The sequence below is a fragment of the Rhinatrema bivittatum genome, chromosome 6, assembly GCF_901001135.1.
Source record: "Rhinatrema bivittatum chromosome 6, aRhiBiv1.1, whole genome shotgun sequence".
Lineage (NCBI taxonomy): Eukaryota > Metazoa > Chordata > Amphibia > Gymnophiona > Rhinatrematidae > Rhinatrema > Rhinatrema bivittatum.
Genome location: NC_042620.1, coordinates 328,269,640 through 328,295,917, shown reverse-complemented (window position 1 = coordinate 328,295,917; position 26,278 = coordinate 328,269,640). Strand labels below are relative to the sequence as shown.

General features: G+C 43.4%; 1 protein-coding gene across 4 annotated transcripts in view; it reads right to left on the bottom strand.

Annotated features, from left to right (window-relative positions):
* ATRX (ATRX chromatin remodeler) overlaps nucleotides 1-26,278 on the bottom strand; it is a 327,972-nt gene that overhangs the window by 26,128 nt on the left and 275,566 nt on the right. For all 4 annotated transcript variants that reach the window (XM_029607651.1, XM_029607652.1, XM_029607653.1 and 1 more), the window contains 3 exons: nucleotides 20,686-20,863; nucleotides 15,084-15,278; nucleotides 2,652-2,801 (listed from right to left, as the gene is read on the bottom strand). In XM_029607651.1, the coding sequence (XP_029463511.1) occupies nucleotides 2,652-2,801; nucleotides 15,084-15,278; nucleotides 20,686-20,863 (523 nt within the window). The remainder of the gene's footprint in view (nucleotides 1-2,651; nucleotides 2,802-15,083; nucleotides 15,279-20,685; nucleotides 20,864-26,278) is intronic.

Sequence of the window (26,278 nt, the reverse complement as noted above, 5' to 3'; positions counted from 1 at the left end):
TACCTCCTCTGAGGACTAGGCAAGACTTAGATGATGTAGCAAGGACTCTCCCCCTCCTGGGGCCACCTTGGATCTCCTTGAGGGGCACCATGGCTTCCTTCCCAGGGGCCGCTTTTCCACCGCTCCCTGCTTGGCCAAATAGACCTTGTGGAGCAGTAATACAAAATCCGGAGAGAACTCCTCCCCATCTGTTGGATTGTCCTAAACTGGATCCCCCCCTACCCTGAAATCAAAATCCTCTCCTGATGATTGCTCCATTGGGAAAAGAGGGGAAGAGGAATTCCCTAAGGCCCTGCAGGAGTGAAAGGATGTCTGCTGCATGTCTCACTGCCTGCCAATGCATTGTCAGCCCTCCCCCGCCAGGAGCTTCTGACACCGGCCCCATTGAGCGGGTGACCCTATGGCCACCTGCAACATCTGCGGAGGTTCCCTCACCTCACAAGGCACAGCCCATGCTAAACGCACTTGCATCCAAGGGCATCTGGTAAGAACTATAGGTCCAACAAGATTTGGCACGCTGAGATGCTTGCACCATCGGGCCTACCTCGTAGGAGACATGCTGCAGCCATGCAGAAGAAACCCCAGCTCCAAAAACTCTCCTCCGACCAGGCCCAGGTCCCCCGGCATCGGACACAGCAAGCAACTCCTCCCCAAAACGATCGCTGCCCTGTAGCTCTCAGGCCTGCACGTGATCACAGCTGCAGCTCTCGGTAAGAACTTGCTGTCTTTTTTTTTTTTTTCTTTTCTTAAAGTGCCCAGCCCCAAAGCAGCCCAAAAGGAGAAAGCCCACAGATACTTTCCTGCTGTCTGCCAGTGGTCTAGGGAGAAGCTCTCCGAGGGGATGAGGGAGCCATATGTGGGCAGAGCCAGTTCAGGGATTTCCAACCCCCCGCTCACCCAGCTTCACCTGAGGGATGGCCCATGAAGGTACCTAACACCTCAGGAAGCGCTTACAGATGATTCTCTTCTTCTCTTTTTTTTTTTTTTTAAACCTCACTCCGACTGCAGCTTTGTACCTCTACCATCTGCTGGAGACAGAGAAATACTGAGGGACTGCAGAAGCACTCTTGTATATGAAGCAGTACTCAAAGATTTTGTTCTCTGCCTCCATCTGCTGGCAGGGATGTAAAACCCTCTTGCCTGGACTGATCTGGGGTACAAACAGGAATAGCAAATCTCTCATAAGCATATTCATTATGGACAGCCTGAAAAGCAGACCTGTTTGAGGCTTTTGAGGACAGAAATTGGCGAACTCTGCCATGCTGTCTCAGTGGCCAGTCTGATTCACAAGCACCTGGCATCTGCTCCAGGCTCACCCCTCCTCTTTTGTTCCCTGCATGCTGCCTGGGAGTGAAGGGGCTGAGATAGGAAGCAGAGGATTATTCTCTGCTGACTTAGATCGGGCACTGCCTAAGAGAGTCATTAGGGCAGAAACCTGTGTGCTGACGCAATGGACTCCCTGCTATGCAAGGCCTGGGGCAACGGCCCTATTTGCCCATAAGTAAAAGCAGTCCAGAGTCCACCACCACATCATCATCATCATTTACTTTGTTCATATGCTTTTCTAATGAGCAGAGCCAGTGCATGCTGCAGCTCTCTGAAGTCTGCATTTGTACTTCTGTACGATTTTGTAAAGCACCATACGCCCTCTGAGAAAAGCTTACAATAATCACAGACAATTTTGCAAGCTCACATTATTGCATAACTTTGTTTTGCTTCATATCTTTGGGTTTGCATCCAAAACATTATTCCCAAACCGTGGCTAAAAAGAAAACCCATTTGCTATTCTGCACCTTTGCTAGTTTTCTATTTTGAATCAGAAGCCTGTGTATTTCAGGAAAAGCACAAACTAATGTCCTGCAGCTCTCTCTTTTGCATGCTGTACTTATCTCGATTCGTCAAGTTTACAACATATTCAAAACCTCATCTTTCTCAAAGTCTGATGCATCAGCTATACCTATATTTCGACTTTTTCTCATATGCTTGCTTTGATATCTTTTGCTCCTCCTACCCGCCCCCACACAAAGACTTTCCTAAGGCAACACGCATTTTGCATGGCTTTTGCTTGTCTGAGCAGATGGTAGCTTGGCCTTGCAATTGAAAGCTGCTAAGATCAAGAGAGAAAGAAATGCAGTGCGCAGAAAGAGTCCAGGAAAGGTGACCTGTCTTAAAGAAACCTCTGCAGGCTCTCTCTCCCTGCTATGTGGACCATTTCGAGGTGTATTTTACACAAAGAAAACAATCCCGTTTCTAAGAAAAGGAAAAAATACTAGTATGGGAGATGTTACTAAGTAAGGCTGAGCCATGGAAACGCAAGAACAACGATGACCAGGCACTCTATTTGCCCTAAGACTCGCCTTCGGGATATTAAACATAAGACACAGTAACTAAAAGTGAATTCTGGATCAGCTGCCATGACCAAATTGTTTAGACTTTTCCTTTTATTGGTTCTGGATATTTTATTCCCCCTATCTGCATTTGCTACTGGGAAATTGCAGATTTTAAAGCCATTCATGTCACTAGTACAAAGTCTACAGACTGATGATCAATAATCCATGCCAAACCTGTAACAGAGGGACAATTTAAATCCCAAAAATGCCTACATATATTTTGCAGAAGAAATTCACTCTCAGCTAGTTAGATAAACCCACCTTCTTTTCTGCTTCATATTCTGACCAGGCGGCCTTCCTCTCTTCCTCAGTCAACTCCTCTTCCTCTTTGTGGTCCAGAAGAGAGTCGTGCTCGTGATAGGTCACTATGTGCTCTTTCTGGATCTGAAGCAACTCTGCCAGCAAGGTGTCCTATTAAGACGGAAAAATAAAATAAGGATAAAAGCAAAGCTCATGCATCAAAAGCTCAGAGGCACTTTTCTTGCTCCCTGCTATCAAACAATGCTATAGCTGACAAAGCTGTGTCTTTTCCTAGCATCCTGCATTCTTTCCCTTCCCTAGGTTTGGTTTTTGTCAGTTCTGTGGCCAAGCAGAAGACCCGAGTTTGATTCCTGATCCCAGCTGCTGCTCTGTGACTCAACCAAGCATGGGGATGTTGGGAAGACAGCACTCAGGTGTCAGGGGACAAGCCATCTGGCGCACATTTCAATACTACGTATGGTCAGAACCAGGGTTCGGAAGGGAGCTGCTGGCCCAGGAAGCTTCGTTATAGATGGAAGTGGAGCAGGGGCTTAAACATAATGGGGAAAAATCCCTGGATAGTTGTGAATGAAGGAGCAGGTACAGTAGCCTCAGTAGAGATCATGGAACCCAAAAGACTAGGAGGAAACAACTGGCAAAAGGAAAAGTCTTTAAAAATCTCAGCACAATGCAGGTTCTTATATTTGTACTGTGCTGTGCTGGACTTACACATACGGAGTTCGCGGGGAGTCCTGAAACATGCATGACAGTTACTATGGAAACACTTAAGACAATTCCAAAATCTAACCCATGCTATGCTTCGAGATAAAGTAAAGCAAGCACACTGTTAGGATTTTTTTTTCATGTTTGGCCAGGAAATGTTACAGCTTTGCACACTGATCTGGAAAAGCAGAAACAGACCTCCGGGCCTCCCTAGTCTGCCCATCCTCAACTACTACTCGGCTTTGCAATCCCTACCACTCCCTCAGAGATCCTTGTGGTTGTGTCCCAGGCTTTCTTGAAGTCTGGTACTGTCCTCGTCTCCAGCATCCTATATGTACTATACTCCTGAACGTATCCCCTTTCACCCTCATCCCCCTCGTTCTAGAGTCTCCTGTGCATGGAAACCTTGGAGGTACATTCCCTATCCCACCTTTTCTCTCCAATAAACATGGTTGCATTTTTAAGTCTCTCTCCAAATGCTTTAGAATGAAGATTCCATCCTGTTTCTATCCTTCTGAAGGTGCGGTCTCCAGAACTGGTCACAGACTTCCAAGTGAGGTCTCACCAGGGATCTAGACAGGGGCAAATCATTCCTCTCCCTATGCAGCCAAGCATCTTTCTGGCTTTTGCCATTCACCTGTTTAGCTGCCTTAAGATCATTTTCTCAGTGGAAGGGAGTGGACAGTGGAGTGCCTCAGGGATCTGTAATGGGACCCTTACTTTTCAATATATTTATAAATGATCTGGAAAGGAATACAACGAGTGAGGTAATCAAATTTGCAGATGATACAAAATTGTTCAGAGTAGTTAAATCACAAGCAGATTGTGATAAATTGCAGGAAGACCTTGTGAGACTGGAAAATTGGGCATCAAAATGGCAGATGAAATTTAATGTGGATAAGTGCAAGGTGTTGCATATAGGGAAAAATATACCATGCTATAATTACACAATGTTGGGTTCCATATTAGGTGCTACAACCCAAGAAAGAGATCTTACCAAGAGATCTTACCAAGAAAGAGATTTTACCTTCTACTTAGTTGTTAATTGGTTTCCCCTGCTCTAATGTAAACCGGTACGATAAGACCTTGTCTTGAGTATCGGTATAGTAAAAGAATTTAAATAAATAAATAGGTGTCATAGTGGATAACACATTGATATCGTCGGTTCAGTGCACTGCGGCAGTCAAAAAAGCAAACAGAACGTTAGGAATTATTAAGAAGGGAATGGTTAATAAAACGGAAAATGTCATAATGCCTCTGTATCGCTCCATGGTGAGACCGCACCTTGAATACTGTGTACAATTCTGGTCGCTGCATCCAAAAAAAAGATATAATTACGATGGAGAAGGTACAGAGAAGGGCTACCAAAACAATAAGGGGAATGGAACAGCTACCCTATGAGGAAAGACTAAAGAGGCTAGGACTTTTCAGCTTGGAGAAGAGACGACTGAGGGGGGATATGATAGAGGTGTTTAAAATCAAGAGAGGTCTAGAACGGGTAGATGTGAATCGGTTATTTACTCTTTCGGATAGTAGAAAGACTAGGGGACACTCCATGAAGTTAGCATGGGGCACATTTAAAACTAATTGGAGAAAGTTCTTTTTTACTCAACGCACAATTAAACTCTGGAATTTGATGCCAGAGGATGTGGTTAGTGCAGTTAGTACAGCTGTGTTTAAAAAAGGATTGGATAAGTTCTTGGAGGAGAAGTCCATTACCTGCTATTAAGTTGACTTAGAAAATAACCACTGCTATTACTAGCAATGGTTACATGGAATAGACTTAGTTTTTGGGTACTTGCCAGGTTCTTGTGGTCTGGTTTGGCCTCTGTTGGAAACAGGATGCTGGGCTTGATGGACCCTTGGTCTGACCCAGTATGGCATTTTCTTATACACACACACATATAATAAGGAGGGCATTAGTTTTTGTATTTTTATATATATATATAAAAAGGCTGAAAATGCTGCCTCTGCAGTAGCCTCAGCTCCAGCTGACTCAAGCCAGGAATTAAACCCAAGTTCCTTTGCACTACCACTGAGCCACGGGGCCAGCCTCTTCAAAAATTATTCTAAGGATTTAAAGCACAGGAGGAAAAATCGTGAATCAAGTTTTGAGTATTTCATTATGGCAATATAAAACTTCACACCTTGTCACTGGGCCTAATTTTGACCTAAAAGTGGAGCAGCTAAGTTATAAACCAAATAATCGCATGCATTTATTTTTTGATAGAGAAATTTAATCCTTTTTGGCCAGCATTTAAGTGATCTCTTCCTCAAAGAGGTCAAAGCCTGAACATCCTGCATTCTATTGTTTCTCGATCACAGCTGAAAAGCCAAGAAGGATCTTAGTCAAAAAGGCTGAGAAGTGATCATAAATGAGCCTGTTGCAACTCTACAGCGATCCAGGTTTTGGTTTTTTTTTTAATTTCTCAGATGTCTCCCACATAAAAGTTTGCTAAAAGACGTGCATCTCACAAAATTTATCAGGAAAACATTTTTTTTAACTTGAAAATACGGTATCTACCTACCCATCCAAGCTTCGAAAAGCGCCTATGTCCTGAAAGAAGAGCAGTTTATGTAATACAATAGTTCTTTCTGGTGTAAAGGAGACAGTTTTCTCCCTGGCATTTTTCCTCGAAATTGTTCACAGCAATGCTGTGCAATAGGATCAAGCTCCTTATCTTACTATCTACAGGGTAACACTGGACAATGCCACTTTTGTTTAGCAAACTATGCTTTGAGGTATAAAAGCTGAATAGAGATCTTTAGAAGGGGGAGAAGGCAGACCAGAAGAATCAGATACAAAATCAGAAAAGAAAATTCCAAAAGCCTCACTTTAGTTCTAATCCTCATTCGAGTACCCCCTATAATCGAGCAAAAATCCAGATTCAACATGGAGAAAGCAGTTCAAGACCAGACAAGAGAAGTACAACTGGCCACACGTGTCATAGTGACCTTTGTTTTTCGTATAAACATGGAAGGGGGCGCTCAATCCGGTCCTCAGGACAAAGTCACAAATAAGGCATGCACTACCGTGTCCAGAGCACGCCGCCGCGCAGGTACTGCAACACTTCTTCTGAAAATTAAATATCAGTGCATTCCAGACAAATCTTACCTTGGGTGTTGGATATGTAAAGCGAGAGTACGTAAAACATTTTCATTAATCGCCAGCACTATCTGGATGCCTAAAGTTCCCATCACTGGTGGATCAGCAGCCAGTGGTTTCAGGAACAGATTTCATAACTGAAGGACACTCAGGTCTCTCATCTCAGAATAAACGGGTCAGCAGTTTCCCCCCCCACCAATAAGCACAGTTGCTTGGGAAGCATCATGGCACCTTGCAATTGTAACAAAAATATGACACAAAAGAACACTAACGGGTCATGTCTAGCCCGAAAAACCAAAAAAGCCATGACGGCACGCTTCAGAGCCACAAAAAAATAATTTCTGTGATTCTAAATAAAGAGAGGACTGGAAGGAAAACTACATGGAGTTTAGAGATTCTTCTAGCCTTGCGCAAGCATGAGGCCAAAATCTATTTTCTCCCTATTAAAAGAGATATGACAGAGTCCTTTAAGACTAACTTAAGGCTATTTAACAATTTGACTTTGTAAACGGTTTATCTGAGCAACTTAAGAGATTTAAGGGAGTCATTTTCAAAAAGATTAAGATTATGCATGCAAATTGGCTTTTGAAAGTTATCTGGGGAATGCACATGCCGAGGCAAGTCTGCAGTTAACTTTGCACTTGCAAACTTTAGCACGCACAGGCCGCTGAAAACGGCCCTCTTAAAATATAAAATATAAATCTGACATTACATGATGCGATGGCCAAGCAGCAAAAAAAAAAAAAAAAGTCTTATGACATCACTTTCACAACTTTATCCATGATATCCTGAAGCAAGCTAATATTTGGATAATTAGGGGCAGATCAAACTAGGGCACTGCTTTTGCTAAATTCTTCAGCTATGCAAATTGTATTTTACTCAAAAGCTTATATTTCGCTCCTTCCACACCACAGAATGTTCAGTGCCATTTACAACAATTCCAAATTAATGCAGCTAATGCATTTATCTGTGAGCATGTCTGAGTGTGAATGCCAGAGTGTGAATGCCAGAGGGCGTGTGCCAGTGAGTGTATTTATCTGTGAGCATGTCTGAGTGTGAATGCCAGAGGGCGTGTGCCAGTGAGTGTATTTATCTGTGAGCACTTGTGCACGTGAATGTATGTCAGTGAGAATATTTGTGAGTGTGTGTGTCTATGACCGAGTGACAGTGAATGTGTGAAAATGTGTGAGTGCATGAATATGATTTAGAATATGAGTGAGAGCGTCTGTGAGTGAGAGTGTGTGGTGTGAATGAGTGCAGGTGTGAGCGACAGAGAAAGAGGGAAGAGCAAGTTTGTACAGTTCCACCAGCCTCCCTTTAACCCCCCTCCCCCTAACTAATCCACAACCACCACAGGATCGAAGAGTAGATGATTTTTAAATCCTTATTAGTTTTATTTATTGGGTGTTATTTAATGTATCTGCTGTTTTGAAAAATTTTATTGCTGTTAGGGAAATTAAAAAATATGAGTTTTTAATGATTATTTGAAATATTCTATTTATTAGTATGGTTTTACTATTATGAATGATTTATATTGCTTGATTTTGGTTTTTGGGATCCAATAGAACGCAGTATCGATTACAACGCGGTAATAGGTTGAACCCCAATGTTTTGAAGAAAACTCATCTGTGTGCCTCTTTTGCTCGTTTTTATATGATAAATTCATAGTTCTGTTTCAATAAAAGTAATGTAGAGTAATATGGATACTTAAATTTTTTTTTATTTATATATTCTGTACATGGATTAAAATGATACATGGATAATATATTATCACCCACTGGTATGATTCGGTCTGTAAAAATACAGTATATTAATTTGATAGAACATGGACTCATGACGACATTCTGGACCCCGAAACCCACATTCTGGAGGGTCTCGTGTATATATTGTATACATATATACACACATACATATCGCTCTATCTCTATCTATGCAGAGTGAGAAAGAGACCGACAGATATATAGATGGGATGTGAGTAATACAGGAAATCAGTGCATGTATAATGCCCTTTCCTGAAAGTTAGAAAGGCTTATAAAGAAGACCATGTAGAGGAAAAAATATAAATCACATTTTCAAATGAATGTGCTTTTCTCCAAGCAAAATTAGGGCCAAGTCACTGAGAATGAAAGGGTTTTAGAGTGCTGTCATTAAAGGATTTGCGTGTATCATGTTTCTTTGTTATGAGCCATTCCCAAGGATCATTTCTGAATTCTGCACAAGTATCTGATCGGCCATTTGTGCAGCCGCTGACAGACAGGCCGAGGCAGAAACCTGAGTGCTGCAATACAGTGCAGGTCCCTAACACACGGGCTAATATGTTTTTAAATTCCAGGTGCAGTGAGTTAATGCATCAGGAGTTAAAGCATGCATTCAATATGGACTAAACACACATTTAATTCGAGGGGAGCTGCCAGTGAGAAAGCTCATCTGACATCCTCTCCACCAATTAGCTGCATAAATATGGACTTATCTGGCTGCGTAGCACAGTTTGCTGCTAGTTAGTGGACTGCGTCAGATAGCTGGATAAGTCAGTACTCATCTGGCTAAATAGTGGCGGAGTGGGAGAGACTGCATTTTTAAATTTTATGTGCCCGCACAGCCATGCTGGAAACTTTACTCCACACCCCCTGATTTAAAGTTTCCACCATTAAAAAACAATGTGAATTCAGCCAGCGCAGCTCTCCGCACTGGGAAGGAATACTTCATAGCCTCAATTAGCACTACACGACGTACACAGCACTGTACAAACATACCAGGACAGTCCCTGATCAATGGAGCTTACAATCTAATAAGCCAAGTATCGTAAAACTCCTTGCTGCATCAGCAGTAAGGTTAACGGTCACAATATGGCTGGAAAAACCGGGCGCTGGGCTGAATGAATCTCTCTGCATCAGCCTGAGATGCTTCCGACGAACAAACAGCAGCAAAGGGCCGGCATAAAAATATCCTCAATCTCTAGCCCAATGACCTTACCCCTGAAGAAGTTTGCATACGTATTTTCCATGGCAATACAGCAAGAACCATCCTCCGATAAGCGGAGTTCAGGCGCACTGGCTGAAAGTGTTTCTTACATGGCACTGCCATTAGAGGCTCTGGACGGGACTAAAAATCCCTAAATCCTGTCCCACAGCTGCAGGCGCTCCCCTAGGTGGTCCAAGCCAAATCTATCTCCATGAACTGGGGGGGCCAGGGCTTGTTTACATTATTAAATCCTATTCAAAGAGTTTCAATATGGGCTCTGGATATTAAGTAGCATGGCAGCCCTTCCTCCTTTTCTAGACAGCCTGATCCTTCAGTACAGAACCAAACCCAATCAAGGTGGACTGGGCTGCAAGCCTTGCCCGAGCATTCTGGACCTCTGACTAAAGTATTTAGCACACGGGGCTGTAAGATGCCCCCATCAGTTACATCTGTGATCTGTTCTTCTCCTAGAATAATTGCTTTCTTTTTCCTGATTAAGTAGGTAGTTTTGTTGCTGCCTAGGGCCTTGGTGGGTTATAAATACAGATAAATAAACTCATAAACTCTTTGTGCACCCCTTAGTGCAGTCCGTAGTGCTAGGTCTAGTTAAAAACTTAGCAATCAGATGTCTCTCATTGTCATCCTTCATTTTAATGTGTTTGTAACCTTCCCGTGTTTGTAAACCATTATGATGGCTTTATGTTGAAGCCGAATGACGGTATATAAAACCTGATAAATAAACTCATACAGGATCCGATGCACTAAAGATGTTTTCACATTTTGTATGCAGGGGAGAAATGCTGATTACATCTAGTCCTTGGTGATTACAAACATTTGTTAGCTACAGAAATAGTTCATATTACCAATCAATGATATTTCATTGCTCGAAGCAGATTGGATGGGACAAAGGTCTTTTTTTTTTTTTTTTTTTTTTACACAAAAGATCACTGAACTACATAACAAAGCGTTTTAGAATTAGGGCCCCAGATACTGTAAGTTACATTTCTTTGATTCACGAGGACACTATGACAACTTGATCAGTCATTTAGATCCCCCTCAAAAAGTAGGAAGGCTATTACCCATACTATGATGACATAACTAGAAACTTCAGAAAATTCAGGCTCTCTTGAAGAAAACTCGTAACAGCAAATGTTATCCAGTGCTTACCTGCACAAGCAACTTCCCCAAAAAAGAGAGTCTAGGAAGTAAAAAACACTAAATGGGATTTGCCTTAGTTTAGCAGATGATGCAGTGGTGATAGATCAGAACTGACTCTTTCTTCAGCAATTGTTCTTAGGGGTTTTTTTAGCGTCTGTCATAAGTAAGAGCCCCTGGAACTGCAGAGACAAGCGCAGGGATTTGGTGCATTACTGGAAGAAGCGTTTGCAGTTTCTGTTATTACCCTTTGCACTCATTTACAGTTGGGTAAACTGATGAGCAGCCCATTATCTGAATTGTTGCAGACTGGGACTTAAACTTTGTATTCAGCGCTGAACTGCCTGAATATGAAGAGTATCAGTTATATCAGCAGCACTGCTTTCTAGGAAATATTTTGTCCCACGTTTGTAGAATTTTTAAAGGCAATGCAATAAAATGTCAGGCAGCAAGAGAGTCCTCACCTTGAAATAAGTTGGAATCGTTCAATGCCGAATAAATCTCTGCACATGCCAAAAACACAAAGACGGTCTCATGATATGAGCCAGTCTTCACGTGTCCCCTGAGCTGGCCGGGCATCATACACATGCAAACTATCGCAGAACATCCAATCATAAAGGGCAGGGAAGTCACACAGCTCCCGAAAAGCCATCTTTACAGGATCGTAACAGAGCTGCCATTACTTTGTGAGGGAACGCACAGCGTCCTGGTTTGCCAGAAATCACAGATGCCAAATCGTTACTGAAAAGAAACTGCAGAGCGCTTTGCTGCTTTCATCCCCAGACGAGGGTTAGGCTGCGTTAACACACACAGCAGCACTTTTCTATTTCAGAAGGGTATATGCTGCAGAATTCACAGCGTGACCTCGGGACACAAGGTATTCTAACAGAGGACACGCGATGCAGACACGCAAGTCACTGAATGTATCTACCCTGGCGCGTGAAAAAGCTTTACTGTACATCCACAGGGGCGTTCTCTTCACACTTACGCAAAAGAAGTGAGTCTCTCTCTCTCTCTCTCATAGCTGACAATGCTTCACTCTGCCGGGTTTCTTACAACACCTACAGATTTTATTTAAGTTTATGTGAATTTCATTTCTGTTTTCTTTTGGGGATACCCTGCAAGTAAAGTTGAGCTTATTCTGACCTGCATCTCAAAATTTCATTACTATGACGAGACTGCGGTGCTACTGCTGGGATTTAATGGACTGAAACCAGAAGTGACTTTATATTATTCAATTTTAGCAGAAAAGAGGACTACACTCAGATTTCCACAAAGAAACGTTTGTGAGCAATATAATTAGAACAAACAAATATGATGGCACAAAAAGGCCGTACGGCTCATCTGGTTTACCCATCTGACCAATTAATTTAGCATTATAATTCCCATCACTTCCTTAAAAATTCCCTGCACTTATTTCCCTTGCTTTCTTGAATTCAGATACCTTTCTTGTATCCACCACTTCCACTGAAGGCGGTTCCGCGCACCAGCACCCTCTCAAGAAATATTTCCTAAGATTACTCCTGAATCTACCCACTTTCTCCCTCGTCTCATAAGCTCTCGTTCTTTCCGCTGGAAAAGGCTCACCTCCTATGCACGGAAACCTCTGAGATATTTGAATGTCTCTATCGTATCGCCCCCATCTCGCCTTTCCTCTAGGGGATACATGTTTGGATCTTTAAGTCTATCCTCATATAGTTTAGATCAAAGACCGCTGACCATTTTAGTAGCCTCCCTCTGGACCGGCTCCATCCTGTTTCTATCCTTCTACAGGTGCGGTCTCCAGGACTTTACTCAGTATCCCATGTGAGGTCTCACCAGGGACCTATACAGGGGTAATATCGCACTCCGTTTTCTGCTGCCCATTCCTCTCCCTAGGCAGTCAAGCATCTTTCTGGCTTCATCCACCTGTTTTGCCCCTTAAGATGATCTGATACAATTGCCCCCAGATTCTCGTCTTCCTTTGTGCTTAGAGATACAGCCTAAAGACTAGCTAGTGAACTTTTTATTGCTATTTAAAAATAAAGAAGCTAAACAGTGATGTAAGATATTAATCTATAGACAGAGGCTGAGGAACTGTTAAGATTATGACCATGGCTGCTCTGTTCAATGGTATGGCTAGCAGTCATAGTTTAAGAGATGCACAGATCCCAGGGGAATAAATCAGGTCAGACTAATATTTGTTTCTTTTGTTCTAACAGGAAGAATTTTTTTTTATGGTAAAAGTTCTTTTATTTGTTCATTTAAAATAGAGAAAACTTGTAAACAGGGCGGAGTTATTTTATGCAGCAAGACAAATCAAGCAAACGATGCACTTAGACTAGAGACAAAGCCAGCCAATCAGTAGCCTTTTCCCAGGTTTCAAAATTACCACCAATGCTGGTGCTGCCTGAAAAGATTCATGCACGCTCATGTTACCAATACAGACCAATTCTACATGTGAACTGAAGAGGAACGCCATACTGTGAATCCCAGGAATCCGTCTGCCCTCCCCCCAGCTCCGACAGACTGCAGCAGACGTTTTACTCAGAAATGCAACCCTGCGGGCTATTAGGAGCATCCATTTTGTGCTGGCAGCTAAAGCAGCAGCGCAGTTGTCCTGTGAAGCCTTCTTCAGTGTCAGAAAGAGGAATCCAATCAACAGGTGGAATTTTTTTCTTCTAGGTTCATGTAATCGCATAATTTAGTAGGGATCACATTACCAACAAACCAACAGAACATTTAAGTGGTTGGAATTATTCACATTTGCACAATCTGAGAAAAAATTTCTCAACACAGTAAATATTCGCATTTTGTATGACATAGGAACCGTCATATGGGGTCAGACCAAAGGTCCATCAAGCCCAGCATCCTGTTTCCAACAGTGGCCAATCCAGGTCACAAGTACCTGGCAGGGTCACAAGGGGTAGACAGATTACATGCTGCTTACCCCAGGGATAAGCAGTGGCTTTTCTCAGGTCTACCTTGTTAATGGTTTATGCACTTTTCCTCCAAGAACTTGTCCAAACCTTTTTTTTAAATCCAGCTATGTTGCCTTTACCAGAAGCTCTGGCAATGAATTCCAGAGCTTAATTGTGCACTGAGTGAAAAACAATTTTCTCCAATTTGTTTTAGATGTGCTGTTTAGTAAACAGATTCACATTTACCTGTTTCACTCCACTCATGATTTTATAGATCTCAGTTATCTCTCTCCGCAACCATCTCTTCTCCAAGCTGAAGAGCCCCAACCTCTTCAACCTTTCCTTACAGGGGAGCCATTCCATCCCCTTTATTGTTTTGGTTGCCCTTCTCTACCTTTTCTAGTTCATGAGAGGTCTAGAACGAGTAGATGTGAATCGGTTATTTACACTTTCAGATAATAGAAGGACCAGGGGGCATTCCATGAAGTTAGCAAGTAGCACATTTAAGACTAATCGGAGAAAATTCTTTTTCACTCAATGCACAATTAAGCTCTGGAATTTGTTGCCAGAGGATGTGGTTAGTGCAGTTAGTGTAGCTGGGTTAAAAAAAGGTTTGGATAAGTTCTTGGAAGAGAAGTCCATTAATGGCTATTAATCAAGTTTACTTAGGGAATAGTCACTGCTATTAATTGCATCAGTAGCATGGGATCTCCTTAGTTTTTGGGTAATTGCCAGGTTCTTGTGGCCTGGTTTGGCCTCTGTTGGAAACAGGATGCTGGGCTTGATGGACCCTTGGTCTGACCCAGCATGGCACGTTCTTATGTTCTCTTTTTTGAGATATGGTGATTAGAACTATACACAGTTTTCTAGGTGCAATCACACCATGCAGTGACATAGAAGTATTATGATATTCTTTATTCCTTTCCTAACTATTCCTAATTGTTTTCTTTTTTGACTGCCGCTGCACACTGAGTCAAAAATGTCAATGTACTGTCCATAAGGACGCCTAGATCCTTTACCTGATAGTGGAACCTAACATCATGTAACTAGAGTTTGGGTTATTTTTCTTTATGTGCATTACTTTGCACTTGTCTACATCAGATTTCCTCTGCCATTTGGATGCCCTGTATTGTAAAGCCTTCTTGCAATTTCTCATAATCTGCTTGTGATTTAACAACTTGGAATAATTTGCATCATCTGCAAATTTCATCACCTCACTCTTTCCCTTTTCCAAATCATTTATGAATATATGAAAAAGCACTGGCACCAATACAGATCCCTGGGACACTCTACCTTCCTCCATGGAGAAAACTGACCATTCAGTCCTGCTCTATGTTTCATATCTTTCAGTCAGTTTGCAATCTACAATAGGACACTGCCTCCTATCCCATGCTTCTTTAATCTCCTGAGGACTCTCATGAGGGAATTTTGCAAAGGCCTTCAGAACTGAAGTCATCCTCTATTACTTGATGTCAACCAATTCATCTGCACCCTTCACTCTGCTCTTTTGTCTTCCCAGACTAAAACGGGGCAATATCTGTATGAAGGAAGACTATCTCAGTTCTGTAATTCAACACACCTCTGTGAGAATGCAATTAACTGACTCACCTTTGGAAGCACCGGTGTGTCCCTCTTTTTCTTCTTTTCTGAATTGGGATCATCCAACAGATCTGGCTCGAATGTGTAGAGTTCTGTCAGTTCATTCATTGTAAAATGCCGCTCGATCTGCTGCTGATCAATCACCCGGAAGGACAGCGACTGCTTGGCTACTTGGCGATCATAGATCTTTTCCTCCATTGTTCCCTGTCAAAGTGAAAAATAAAGTCTGTGCATAGTGGGCAGATAAGCAGATGACAGACACTACAGACATTTTCATAGCGCCTCAAACATTTAGCAGGAAATATATAATACAACACAAAAGGAAAGAGGAAAGAAACAAAAGTTAATCTATTACTTAAATACTGCATATGTCGCAAGCATAATCCGATTTATTTTGATCTAATGTCCATATAAATGTTTTGACTATCATGGGTAAGGCCGCCCTTGGGGATCTGCTAAATTCTAATCCCTCTGAGAAGGCAATAGTGTAACTGCTTTCTCAAACATTAAGAGAGGCAGGATTACCTATTGGAGAAATTACTTTCCTGATAATTTAGTTTTCCTTAGTGTAGTCAGATGGACTCAGGACCAGTGGGTTTATGCTCCCCTGCCAGCAGATGGAGATTGAGCAAGCTGACGTCACAGTATATACAGCCCTGCAGTGACCCCAGCCTGCCAACATTCTCTTCACAAGCAACTGTGAACAGACTAGTAAAACACTTGATTAAAAACAGGTAACCAGAACTGTACTCAACCAACCATAAACACTGAACTCACATAAGATTCAAGGTTCCCCAAGCTAGAGACTGGATGAACACTTACCAGTAATCCCTCCCTTGGGACCCAAAGGCCTACAGGAAGACTATTGTCACACTCATATGGCAGCTGAGGGCAGGAACCTTAGTCCATCTGTCTACACTAAGGAAAACGAAATCATCAGGTAAGTAATTTCTCCATTTCCTAGCATGTAGATAGATGGACTCAGGACCAATGGGTTGTACCAAAGCTACTCCCCAACAAGGTGGGAGGCTGCCTGCAGTCCAGTCAACACCACACTTGCAAAGCCTGGGACCTCATGGACCTGCATATCTAGTCGATAAAACCTGGAAAAAGTCTGTGAGGAACACGTCGCAGCTTGGCAGATATCGATGGGAGACAACAGACTAACTTTAGCCCATGACACTGCCTGAGCCCTAGAGGAATGAGCCCTAATCCTGAGTAGGCAATGGCTTTCCTGCATCAACATATGTGGCCGTGACCAGCTCCTTCATCCAACGAGCTATGGTAGCCCATGAAGCTGGAGCGCGCTGCTTACTCCCATCATGGAGAACAAACAGGTGATCCGTCTTTCAAAAAGAATCAGAGACCTCCAGATACCGCACAAGACTCTTAACATCCAAGGAGCACAAATTGCGAAACTCATCCGCATCCCTGACCTTATCCAGGGATGGCAAGGAGATGGACTGAAAGTCAGACTACATTGGGCAAGAAGGATGTAACAGTATGCAGCTGTAATGCCCCTGGAGTCACCTGAAGGAACGGCTCCTGGCAAGACAATGTCTGCAGGCTCAGAAATCAGACGTGCAGCGCATATAGCCACCAGGAACAGATTCTTCAAAGTCAATAACTGTAAGGAAAACGTATGCAGTGGTCGGAATGTAGGGCCCTCCAAAAAGTCCAGCACCAAATTAAGACTCCTCAATGGAACCAGTAACATCAAGAGAGGCCTAAGGTGCTTCACTCCCTTCAAAAAACAGGCCACATCAGGATGAGATGACAAGGAAACACCACTCATCAGGCCTCTGAAACAGGGAAAAGCCGCAACTTGCACCTTTTAAAGAATTACGGGTCAAGTTTTTATTCAATCCATCCTGCAAAAAAAATCCAGAATGAGAGGGATCTTAACTGAATGAGGAAGAACACCCTGTTCTCACAACAGGCCTCAAACACTCTCCAAACCTACACATAAGCCAAGGAAGTGGCAACCACCGCAGAGGAATAACCACGCTTTCATAGGCAAGCCCTTTCAAGGGCCAAACCATAACACAGAATTGAGATGGATCATCATGAAGAACCAGTCCCTGCTGAAGCAGACCCATGTGTGGTGGAAAGTGAAGGGAGGCCTCTACAGGAGTCGTTGCAAATCCGCACAGCACGGATGCTTGGGCCAGTCCAGCATCACCAGGAGTACTAGCTTCCTGTGCCTTCAATCTTGCAAATTATCCTGCCCAGCAAGGGCCACGGAGGAAAGGCATAAAGCAATCTGTCTTCCAGCCAGACCTGCACAAGAGCGTCTATTCCCAGGGACCACAGATCTCTCCTGCGACTGTAGAAGCGAGGAACCTTCGCATTTCGAGAAGTCACCAGCAGGTCTAGGAATGGAAGGGCCCAGCGATCCACAATCAGCTGAAATACCTTGGCTAACACCACCCGCTCTCCTGGGTCCACACTCTCCCCTGCTGAGAAAGTCCACTCTTACGTTGTCTTTTCCTGCAATGTGATACTCTCCCCTGCTGAGAAAGTCCACTCTTACGTTGTCTTTTCCTGCAATGTGATAGGCCGAGATCATCTGCTGATGACCTTCCGCCCATTCCATCAGCTGGTCTATTTCCTGCAACGCTTGCTGGCTCTTGGTTCCTCCATGGCGATTGTTATAGGCCATCATCGTTGTGATGTCAGACATCATGCAAACCAGTTGATTCCGAAGCCTGTGGCTGAACTGCAAGCATGCCAGCCATATCACCCGGGCTTCCAGGTGATTGATGTTGCGGGGGAATTTTTGGCATTCGAGCACCCCTGGGCCGTTAACTCCAGACAGTGAACACGCCAACCGTGGAGACTCGCATCTGTAGTGAGTACCAACCAGGCCAGAGAGGACAAGGGAACTCCCTTTCTTAGATGATCCTCCTGCAACCGCAACAGGAGGCGGGCGCAGATTTCCATCGGCAAGTGGAGCCGAACCGCATAATCCTGAGACTGTGGGTTCCAATGAGATAGCAGAGAGCATTGAAGAGGACACATCTGCGCCCTTGCCCACTGCACCACTACCAGGGTAGCTGCCAAACTAGCATCTGTAGGTAGGACTACACTGACGGGCATATGGTGTTCATCAATTGACACACTTGAGATATCAATCTCTGGATCCAAAATTCTGGTAGGAAAACTCTGTCCAGTCCCTTGTCGAACTGGACCCCCAGATACCCCCAGATCACATTGTGTGTCAACAGGCAGCTCTCTTCCTAAGACTTGGCTCAAATCAGCCAGTCGTCCAAATACGGGTGCACCAGGATTCATTCTTTTCGCGATGCCACCACTACCAATGTTCTGGGAGCGGTGGAAAATGTTCTGGGAGCGGTGATGAGACCCAAAGGCAGCGCCCAAAACTAATAATGGTGCCCCAACACTGCAAAGCGTAGAAAGCGTTGGTGTTCCATCGGATGGGAAGATGAAGGTAAGCCTCTGAGAGATTCAAGGAGGTCAGAAATTCCCCCGACTGCACCACCATTACTACAAAGTGTAAGTTTTCCATTCGAAAATGAGTCACCTTCAAGTGATGGTTAACCTTCTTAAGATCCAAGATGGGACGAAAGGAGCCCTCCCTTCTTGAGCCAAACAAAATAAATGGAATATCACCCCATACTTTCTTGAGATGGGGGCACCAGAACCACAGCCCTCAGTATGAGGAGCCTTTGAAGTGTGAACTCCACTGCTTGCTTCTTCTGCGGGGAGTGGCAAGGGGACACCATGAACACATCCCGAGGAATACTGCAAAATTCAAGCACATACCTTTCGTGTATCACCTCAAAGACCCACTGGTCTGACGTGATCTCGACCCACCTCCGATAAAACAGAGAGAGGCATCCCCTATTTCCTGTTCTGGAAAGTGGGTCAGCAAACCTTCATTGGGATGCTCAGGAAGGTCCACCACCTGAGCCCGGCTCCTCTCTTGGGCTTCCAGGGATGAAAGGACTGAGACCTACCGAAAGGCCGAGTCCATTGAAAGGTTGACCCTCTGTGGGACAAAAGTTCCTGGAACCCCGAAAATAACCCTTCATACCCAAGGGGGTGATGTAATTGTTTCTTATTCTCCGGCAACCAAGGCACTGGAGACTTACCCCACTTTCTGGATTGTTTCTCCAACTCGCTCCCAAACAAGAGCGAGCCTTTAAAGGGCATTTTGGTAAGATTGGCTTTGGAAGCTGTGTCAGCTGATCATTTTCGCAACCAGGATTGATGCCTGGCCACTGTCACCAAAGCCACTCCTCTGGCTGAGGTCCAGACCAAATCACAGCCTGCATCTGCTAAAAAGGCAGCAGCAGGTTCCATAACTGCTCTGGAATTCCCTCCAGACTCATCAACCTCCTGAGAGAGAAGCAGACAAGATCTTGCCACTAGGGCACAATAGGAGGCAATCTGTAAATTCATTGCCGCTGCCTCAAAAGCTTGCATAAGAATAGCCTCAATCCTTCTGTCATGTACATCCTTCAAGGCCGCTCCTCCCTCTACGGTGATAGTTGTCCGCTTAGACATGGCACATACTAGAGCACCCACTTTGGGAAAATGTAAACGCTCTCACACAGCCGGATTCAGGGGGTACAGGCCTTCTGATGTCCGACCCCCTTTAAAATTTGCCATTTATACTAGGCGTACTTACTCAAAAGCCATTTATACTAGGGGATAGATAGTCAAAAGTCATTTATACTACAGGGTAGATACTTAAAACCCATTTAGATGGATAACTGAAAAGTTATCCATCTAAATAGCTAATCTGCTGTTTTAAATAGCTTAACAGGCTAAATTCTAGCTAGTTAATGAGTTATCCGAGCTAGAATATAGCCAGTTAATTTGGGTGCTTTCCGAGGGCGGGCAATAGGCATTCCCAGGAGGAGCAGAAATAACCGGTTGATCTAAAGTTAATCAGATACACCTATATGGCTAACTTTAAGATATCCGGGTATATTCAGTGGCACTGCCACGCCACTGAATATCCTAGTTGGATAGGTGTATCTGGCTAACTTAACTAGCCACTCAGCAGCTGAACAAGGACCCAACGTAACTAAATGTAGTAAAAAACGTACATTGTCTTGAGTCCTCTGAGTCGCGTACTTTATAAGTTGAAAAAATAAATACAGATCTAACATATAAGGATAGAAATGATCTGACAGTGTCCAGGAACCCAGATGTCTCATGCTTCATCCAGCATGTGTTTAATAGACATACTGTATTCAAACCCAGTAATACACTAGATGTAACTTGGGAATTGCATGTGGCTGTTTGGGGGGTTGTAGCTTTCAAAATTTCACAGCATTGAATGGATCCAGTAATTACTTAGTCACATGCTAAGGCTACAAAGATAACAATATTTAAACATGACTGAGACTCAGTTTGCTAGTTATGAGGCTTACAGAGTGACCCAGGCTGATTATCATGGTGACAATCTCAACTCTCACACTGCAGATTCTCCATACATGGTCAAATTACAGGTGGGTCGGGAAGAAGGAGAAAACAAATTGTGAAGATTTCTAAATCTTGAATACATTAAGAATAAAATATTCTTCAACAAAAAATATAGATAAAAGCAGGTTCTCATCCAATTCAGACTGATAGCTACCTGAGCCAAGAATCTGTACACAAAGACTGGCTTATTCTGCCCAAAGCGATAAACCCTGAAGATACTCTGAATGTCATAGGATGGATTCCAAGAGGCATCAAAGATGACCACACGGTTAGCAGCCACGAGGTTAATTCCAAGTGATCCTGCCTTAGTGGAAATAATAAACAAACGGCCCCTGTAAAGAAAAAGAACACCACAAAACATTTTTATTGAATCCTATTCCTTTTGGTTTATACCCTTGATTGTGCTACACAAACACAGTGTTCTTAAGCAGTTATAAAATTAAGCCCCATGGTACATATATAACGATCCACTCAAATGAAAGGGAAATAAAATAACTTGATACTAATCAGAAGTACTAAAGCTTAAAGGAGGCCTAACCATGCCTTTTTTCTAAAACCTCTAGGAGAGGTTCTCTTTTCTTTCCAGGTTCTGATACTATTTCCCATCTTCACTCAGGCACTTTTTTCTATTGATTCCTTACTGCTTGCTGCAAAAACCTTAGGCATGATCAGTCACCTAGCACCTTCCCCTCTAGTCACACACATCTGCTCCTCTTCACCAGGGATGAAGACAGAAATTTTCGAGTCAAGTAAACATCAGTTTTCCAGGCCCAACTCAATCCCATGGTCTCAACTTTCCCCGCACTCCCACCCAACCCTCTTCCTCCAGCTCTAGACAGTCTTGAGATATGATCTGTGCAGTGTCCCATAGATCTCAGAAGATCTACAAGACCCTGTATGATTTATACCAAAAAACTAGACCTGCACATTAGGGGAGGCAACTACGAAGAAGTAGCTCCCCTCTACTGGCAGAGGGAGAAAATTTCTGCTCTAAGCTCAAAACCATTACTTGTTGGCCTACACTCCACAATATCTACAAAACTCTTTCCTACCTTATCTCAGACACCTGTCTGTCCCCCTTCTCCACGCCCTTTCTCTGCTCTCCACAGCTTTAGCTACTACAAAAGTTTGCTGGTCACACTGACTCCTCCTTACATTCAATTCTTTCAGAACTCAGCTGTATGCCTTCTCTTCCAGAAGGCTCATCTGCATACTGCTCCCAGCATCCCCCAGGAAAGGACTCCAGAGGTCACAGCGAGCTATCCAGGCTTTGAACTCCACAGCCCCAGCTTCCAGAGGCCCCGCACCCTTTGCAGTAGAGGAGGACTGGAAGACTCATCTGCATACTGCTCCCAGCATCCCCCAAGAGAGGACTCCAGAGGTCACAGCGAGCTATCCAGGCTTTGAACTCCACAGCCCCAGCTTTCAGAGGCCCCGCACCCTTTACAGTAGAAGAGGACCGGAAGCGTGCGCCATTCTTTCAGTCCTTTGAGTGAAGATCAACTTAATGGTGGTTGAAGAGAATTGGTAAGTATAGCTTTGGGAAATCTTAGGACTTAAAATTTGGAAAGAGGTGAAATAGTGGAATATATATATTCTTTAGGGTTTGTGTGTGTCTGAGATAATAAGCAGGCCAGAGGGAGTTAATTCTGTCTTTCCCTCCAACCCACCCCAACTCAACCCTTGATTTTTAGGCACGAGACACTTTCTCATTAAAAATCAATCAGTGTCTTATCTAAATCATTCTATTGTACCAGCCCTTATTGAAAGTTTAATCATCCCCTTGTAGGACACCAGCTGATTAATTATTAAATACTCCTATAAATTTAAAATACTCTAATTCCAGCTCCCTTAGTTTCCTAAACTTAACTAGGAACTCAATAATACTAAGATGAAGGCAGCAGTTCAGCAGCAAGAAGGGGCTTTCCAGTCTTTTTATTGAGTGTCACATGTATGATTTTTTACCCGCTGGTCAGAAGTTGTACGTGTGCATGCGATGCAAAGAGCTCCTGGCTCTCAGAGAACGAGTCCGATCTCTGGAGGCTAGAGTGGCAGACCTGGAGGAGCTGAGGCAGACAGAGAGGTATACAGATGAGACCTTCAGGGACATGATTTTATGTCCTGATTTCATGAATGTAATATTGTAAACAGCCTAGACGGGCAGATACCTGCCTTATTCGTGCGGTATATAAGAATTTTAAATAAATAAATAAAATAGTAGCCAAGCCCCAAATCCAGTCTGGCAGCCCCGGTGCTGCCTTGGATTAGAAAGATCTCCCGGTTGGAGAATGTTTCTTTGAACACCATTCTCAGACTCTGGGGTTCCTTGATACCTGAATCCCCAGAAGACATATTTCCCCACCTGAGAATCCCATTTACTAGTGATCTAGAAGAGTGGGGAGAGTGTGATTTTCTTGACTGTATTCAGACCTGAATTTAGAGATAGACAACATATGCAACTGCCTAGGGTGCCAAATTTTGAAGGCATCAAACATCCAGGCCAAAGATGATTCTGCTTCTATTTGCTTTAAGTCATGTGCTAGCAGAGCTTCAAAAGGGCACCACTGTGATCTTAAATCCAGCCCTGACTATATACCAGTGTCGTAAGAGATTAATCCTCCCCCTACCGGATGGACCCCGATATCTCCAGGGGCTCTTCCAAGGCATGTACCCCCTCACTGGATGTTAAGTTCAGTGAACAGAGGCCTATTTTCTATTCCAAGTGTTCCACAAGTACATCTGGTTGAAGTAAGAAATTGTACTATATTGGTAACAGGTCCACTGATCTGGAACAAAATGCCAGAACAACGGAGAACAGAAATAGATGCAAAAGTTTTTTAAAATTTACTAAAGATGTGGCTATACCAACAGGCATTCAGTGAAAGCAACTGACTGAGCACTCGTAGATAGAATTTTGCTGTAGCCTCATGTGCATTAGGGCACATGGTCTGTCACCATAGTAATGTATTGCAAGGTGTGTTTTGTCTATTTTATGCGATTTTTATGATATATATGTATGTTCCATGCTGTAAACCGCCATGATCTTTGGAGAGGCAGTAAACAAAATTATTTTAAATAAATAAATAAATGAGTGTATGGGAAAAGGGGAGGTCCAGGGCATAGAAAAGCAGCCTGGGGAACTTTGTGCCCTCTGTATTCACTATACCTCACAAGGGGGGGGGGGGGGGTTACATTACGAACCAACATGAAAACAACCTAATGCTAACAGTTTCAAAATTACAAATGACGCATATGTGAGCCACTGTAAAGGTTAGGCATGGAGTCTGAATCCTGGTAGCACTGTCTGTACACGAGCAGCAGCAGACGTCCAATGAGAAGCTCCCTTGGGGAAACGCTCCATTTGGTTTTACACCTATACTCACCGAGATAAAACAGAGCTCTAAAAATGGGAGAGGAGGGTAAAAAAAAAAAAAATCAACTGTCATGGGGGGAAAAAAAAAAAATCAGGCCTCAACTTGGACATAATTAAATAGCTTTAATCAACACACAGTTCAAAGAGTAAATACACCACTTATTTCCAAATTAAAGAGAGAATCCCTGACATGACCCGAGTTTCACAAATACTGTACTAAGGTGGAAAAAGAGTGACAAAATGTTCATCTGCAAAACGTCTTCCACCTTAGTACAGCATTGGCGAAACCCGGCTTGTGTCTTTAATTTGGAATTAAGTAATGACCGTTTCTTCTCTGAACTGTGTATTAAAACTGTTTATGTTAAAGCGGAGGTCGGATTACTTTTGACAACAGATTTTACCACCTTCCTTTTTTTGTTTTGGATACAGATCTTAACATTATTTTTATTTGCTTTTCAAGTATAAAATCAAAGCTATTTATACGATCAAAACTTCATAAAATATCCATTAAATAAAATGAACAAAAACAAATATGAAGGAAAATAATAACAAAACTGAAAAAATTAAATCAATAAATCCTAAAAGGTCATCACAGAATCTGACAAAATTAATCTAAGATGTAAAAGCTAGTTTAAAAGCTAAGATTTGAATTGCTTTCCTAAATTTCAAATAGTTATCTGCAGATCTAATCCTCGTGCACTCCACTCAGCAGGCAAGTCCCTCCCATCTAGGTCCTTCTCTACTGCCAATCCCTGACTCCATGCTTTCTACCTGGCTGCACTGCATGCTTGCAAGAGACTTCCTGAGCTAGTGCATCATGCTACCTCATGTTAAAATCTCATCTAAAAACCCACCTTTTTGAGGCTGCTTGTAAATCTAAACCTTTGATTGTTCTACTTACAGACTCATGCATTTTTAACCAATTAAATTCCCAAAGTCTCTTTTGCCCTGATTAGACTGTAGGTGCTATTGAGGAGGGCCTCTCTCATATGTTTGTATACGTAGAGTAGTGCTACGGAAGTATTTAAGTAGTGTGAGATGTCGAGAAACCTTTCTCTAACTGAGGCTTCTGTTCTAGACCCTCTAAATATAAAGGGCTTATTTCTCAACTCTACTCTTTGTTTAATCATGAATTATGTGGGAAGCCTAAATGTATCACGGAAAGGGAAAGAAGCTTAGAGACTGAACTTGATAAGGCGGAGTGGGATAGATGTTTCCTGTGGACAGTGAAAAGTTCACCTCCCACCTTGTGGAAAATGGCTATAAAATATTATACAGTTGCTATATGACCCCTGAATAACTGCATAAAATATACCCTAATGTCCCTATGTTGATGGTTCTTGCTGGCATCTCTGTAGTGAACCTGGAACCTTTTTTCATATATGATGGGAATGCAATCTAGTGAAATCTTTTTGGGGACGGTTATTAATTTCATTGATACAGTTGTTAACATTACCTAGGGATCCTAAATTATTCCTTTTGTCATAACTTGGGCACGCCGTAGCTTCCTGGGATCCCACCCCTGCCCTCTTACCAACAATGATGCAATACAATGTCCATAATGCTCTTTATTGAGTAGATAAACGGCCACAGTTGTACAAGCATGAACTTAAACATAAATATACAGAAATACTTTATGCAAACTTAACATTAACCTTTTATAAGACTGACCTACATCCCCCACTGGCAAAGACCGCGTGCTATTACCCCCCCTGTTTGCTGCTGCTATCCCAGTGAGGCAGCAACCCTCCAACCTTCTGCTCCATGAAGGTGGTACCACCCACTGGCATCCCCCTCCGTAAATGCCGCCATGGCCACTGCCGCTCCGTGCAGTGTGCTGCCGCCTCAAGCACCCCCTTTATGCCACTCCCAGACCAGCCACCATCTTGGTCTGTGCCATCCACTGCATAGATCCATCACTCTGCCAATTAGACTAATAGCACCCCGCTTCATGCGTCCCCACGAGCTCCCCCCTGTGCATAATCTCTGGTGCTCAGACCTTCCCTCTCCCCCAAAGCATCCTAGTGAGGGCTCTAGTTTAAGGCTGTGACAAATTCCCACCCACAACCCATGCCCTGTAGTGCTGTAGGGTGGTGGGAGGGTTGCTCTCTCGTGTTCCGTCGGCTAATGTGCCACCAACTCCCAACCCAGCCCTTGCTGCCTCTCCCTCTCTCATTGGCTCCTGGCTTAGTTTCAAATCGGCCAGGGGAGGCCCTACTGGCCGCATGCTCCGTCCCTGGAGCCGGCTGCAGCACTGCCTGCCCAGTTATGAGGCCCCTGTCTCAATCGGCAGGGCCTCCTTTATTTCCTGCTTATGCGCCTGTGAACACATTTTAAGTTATCCCAGTTTATTATTGCAGCTAGGCGTGAAACC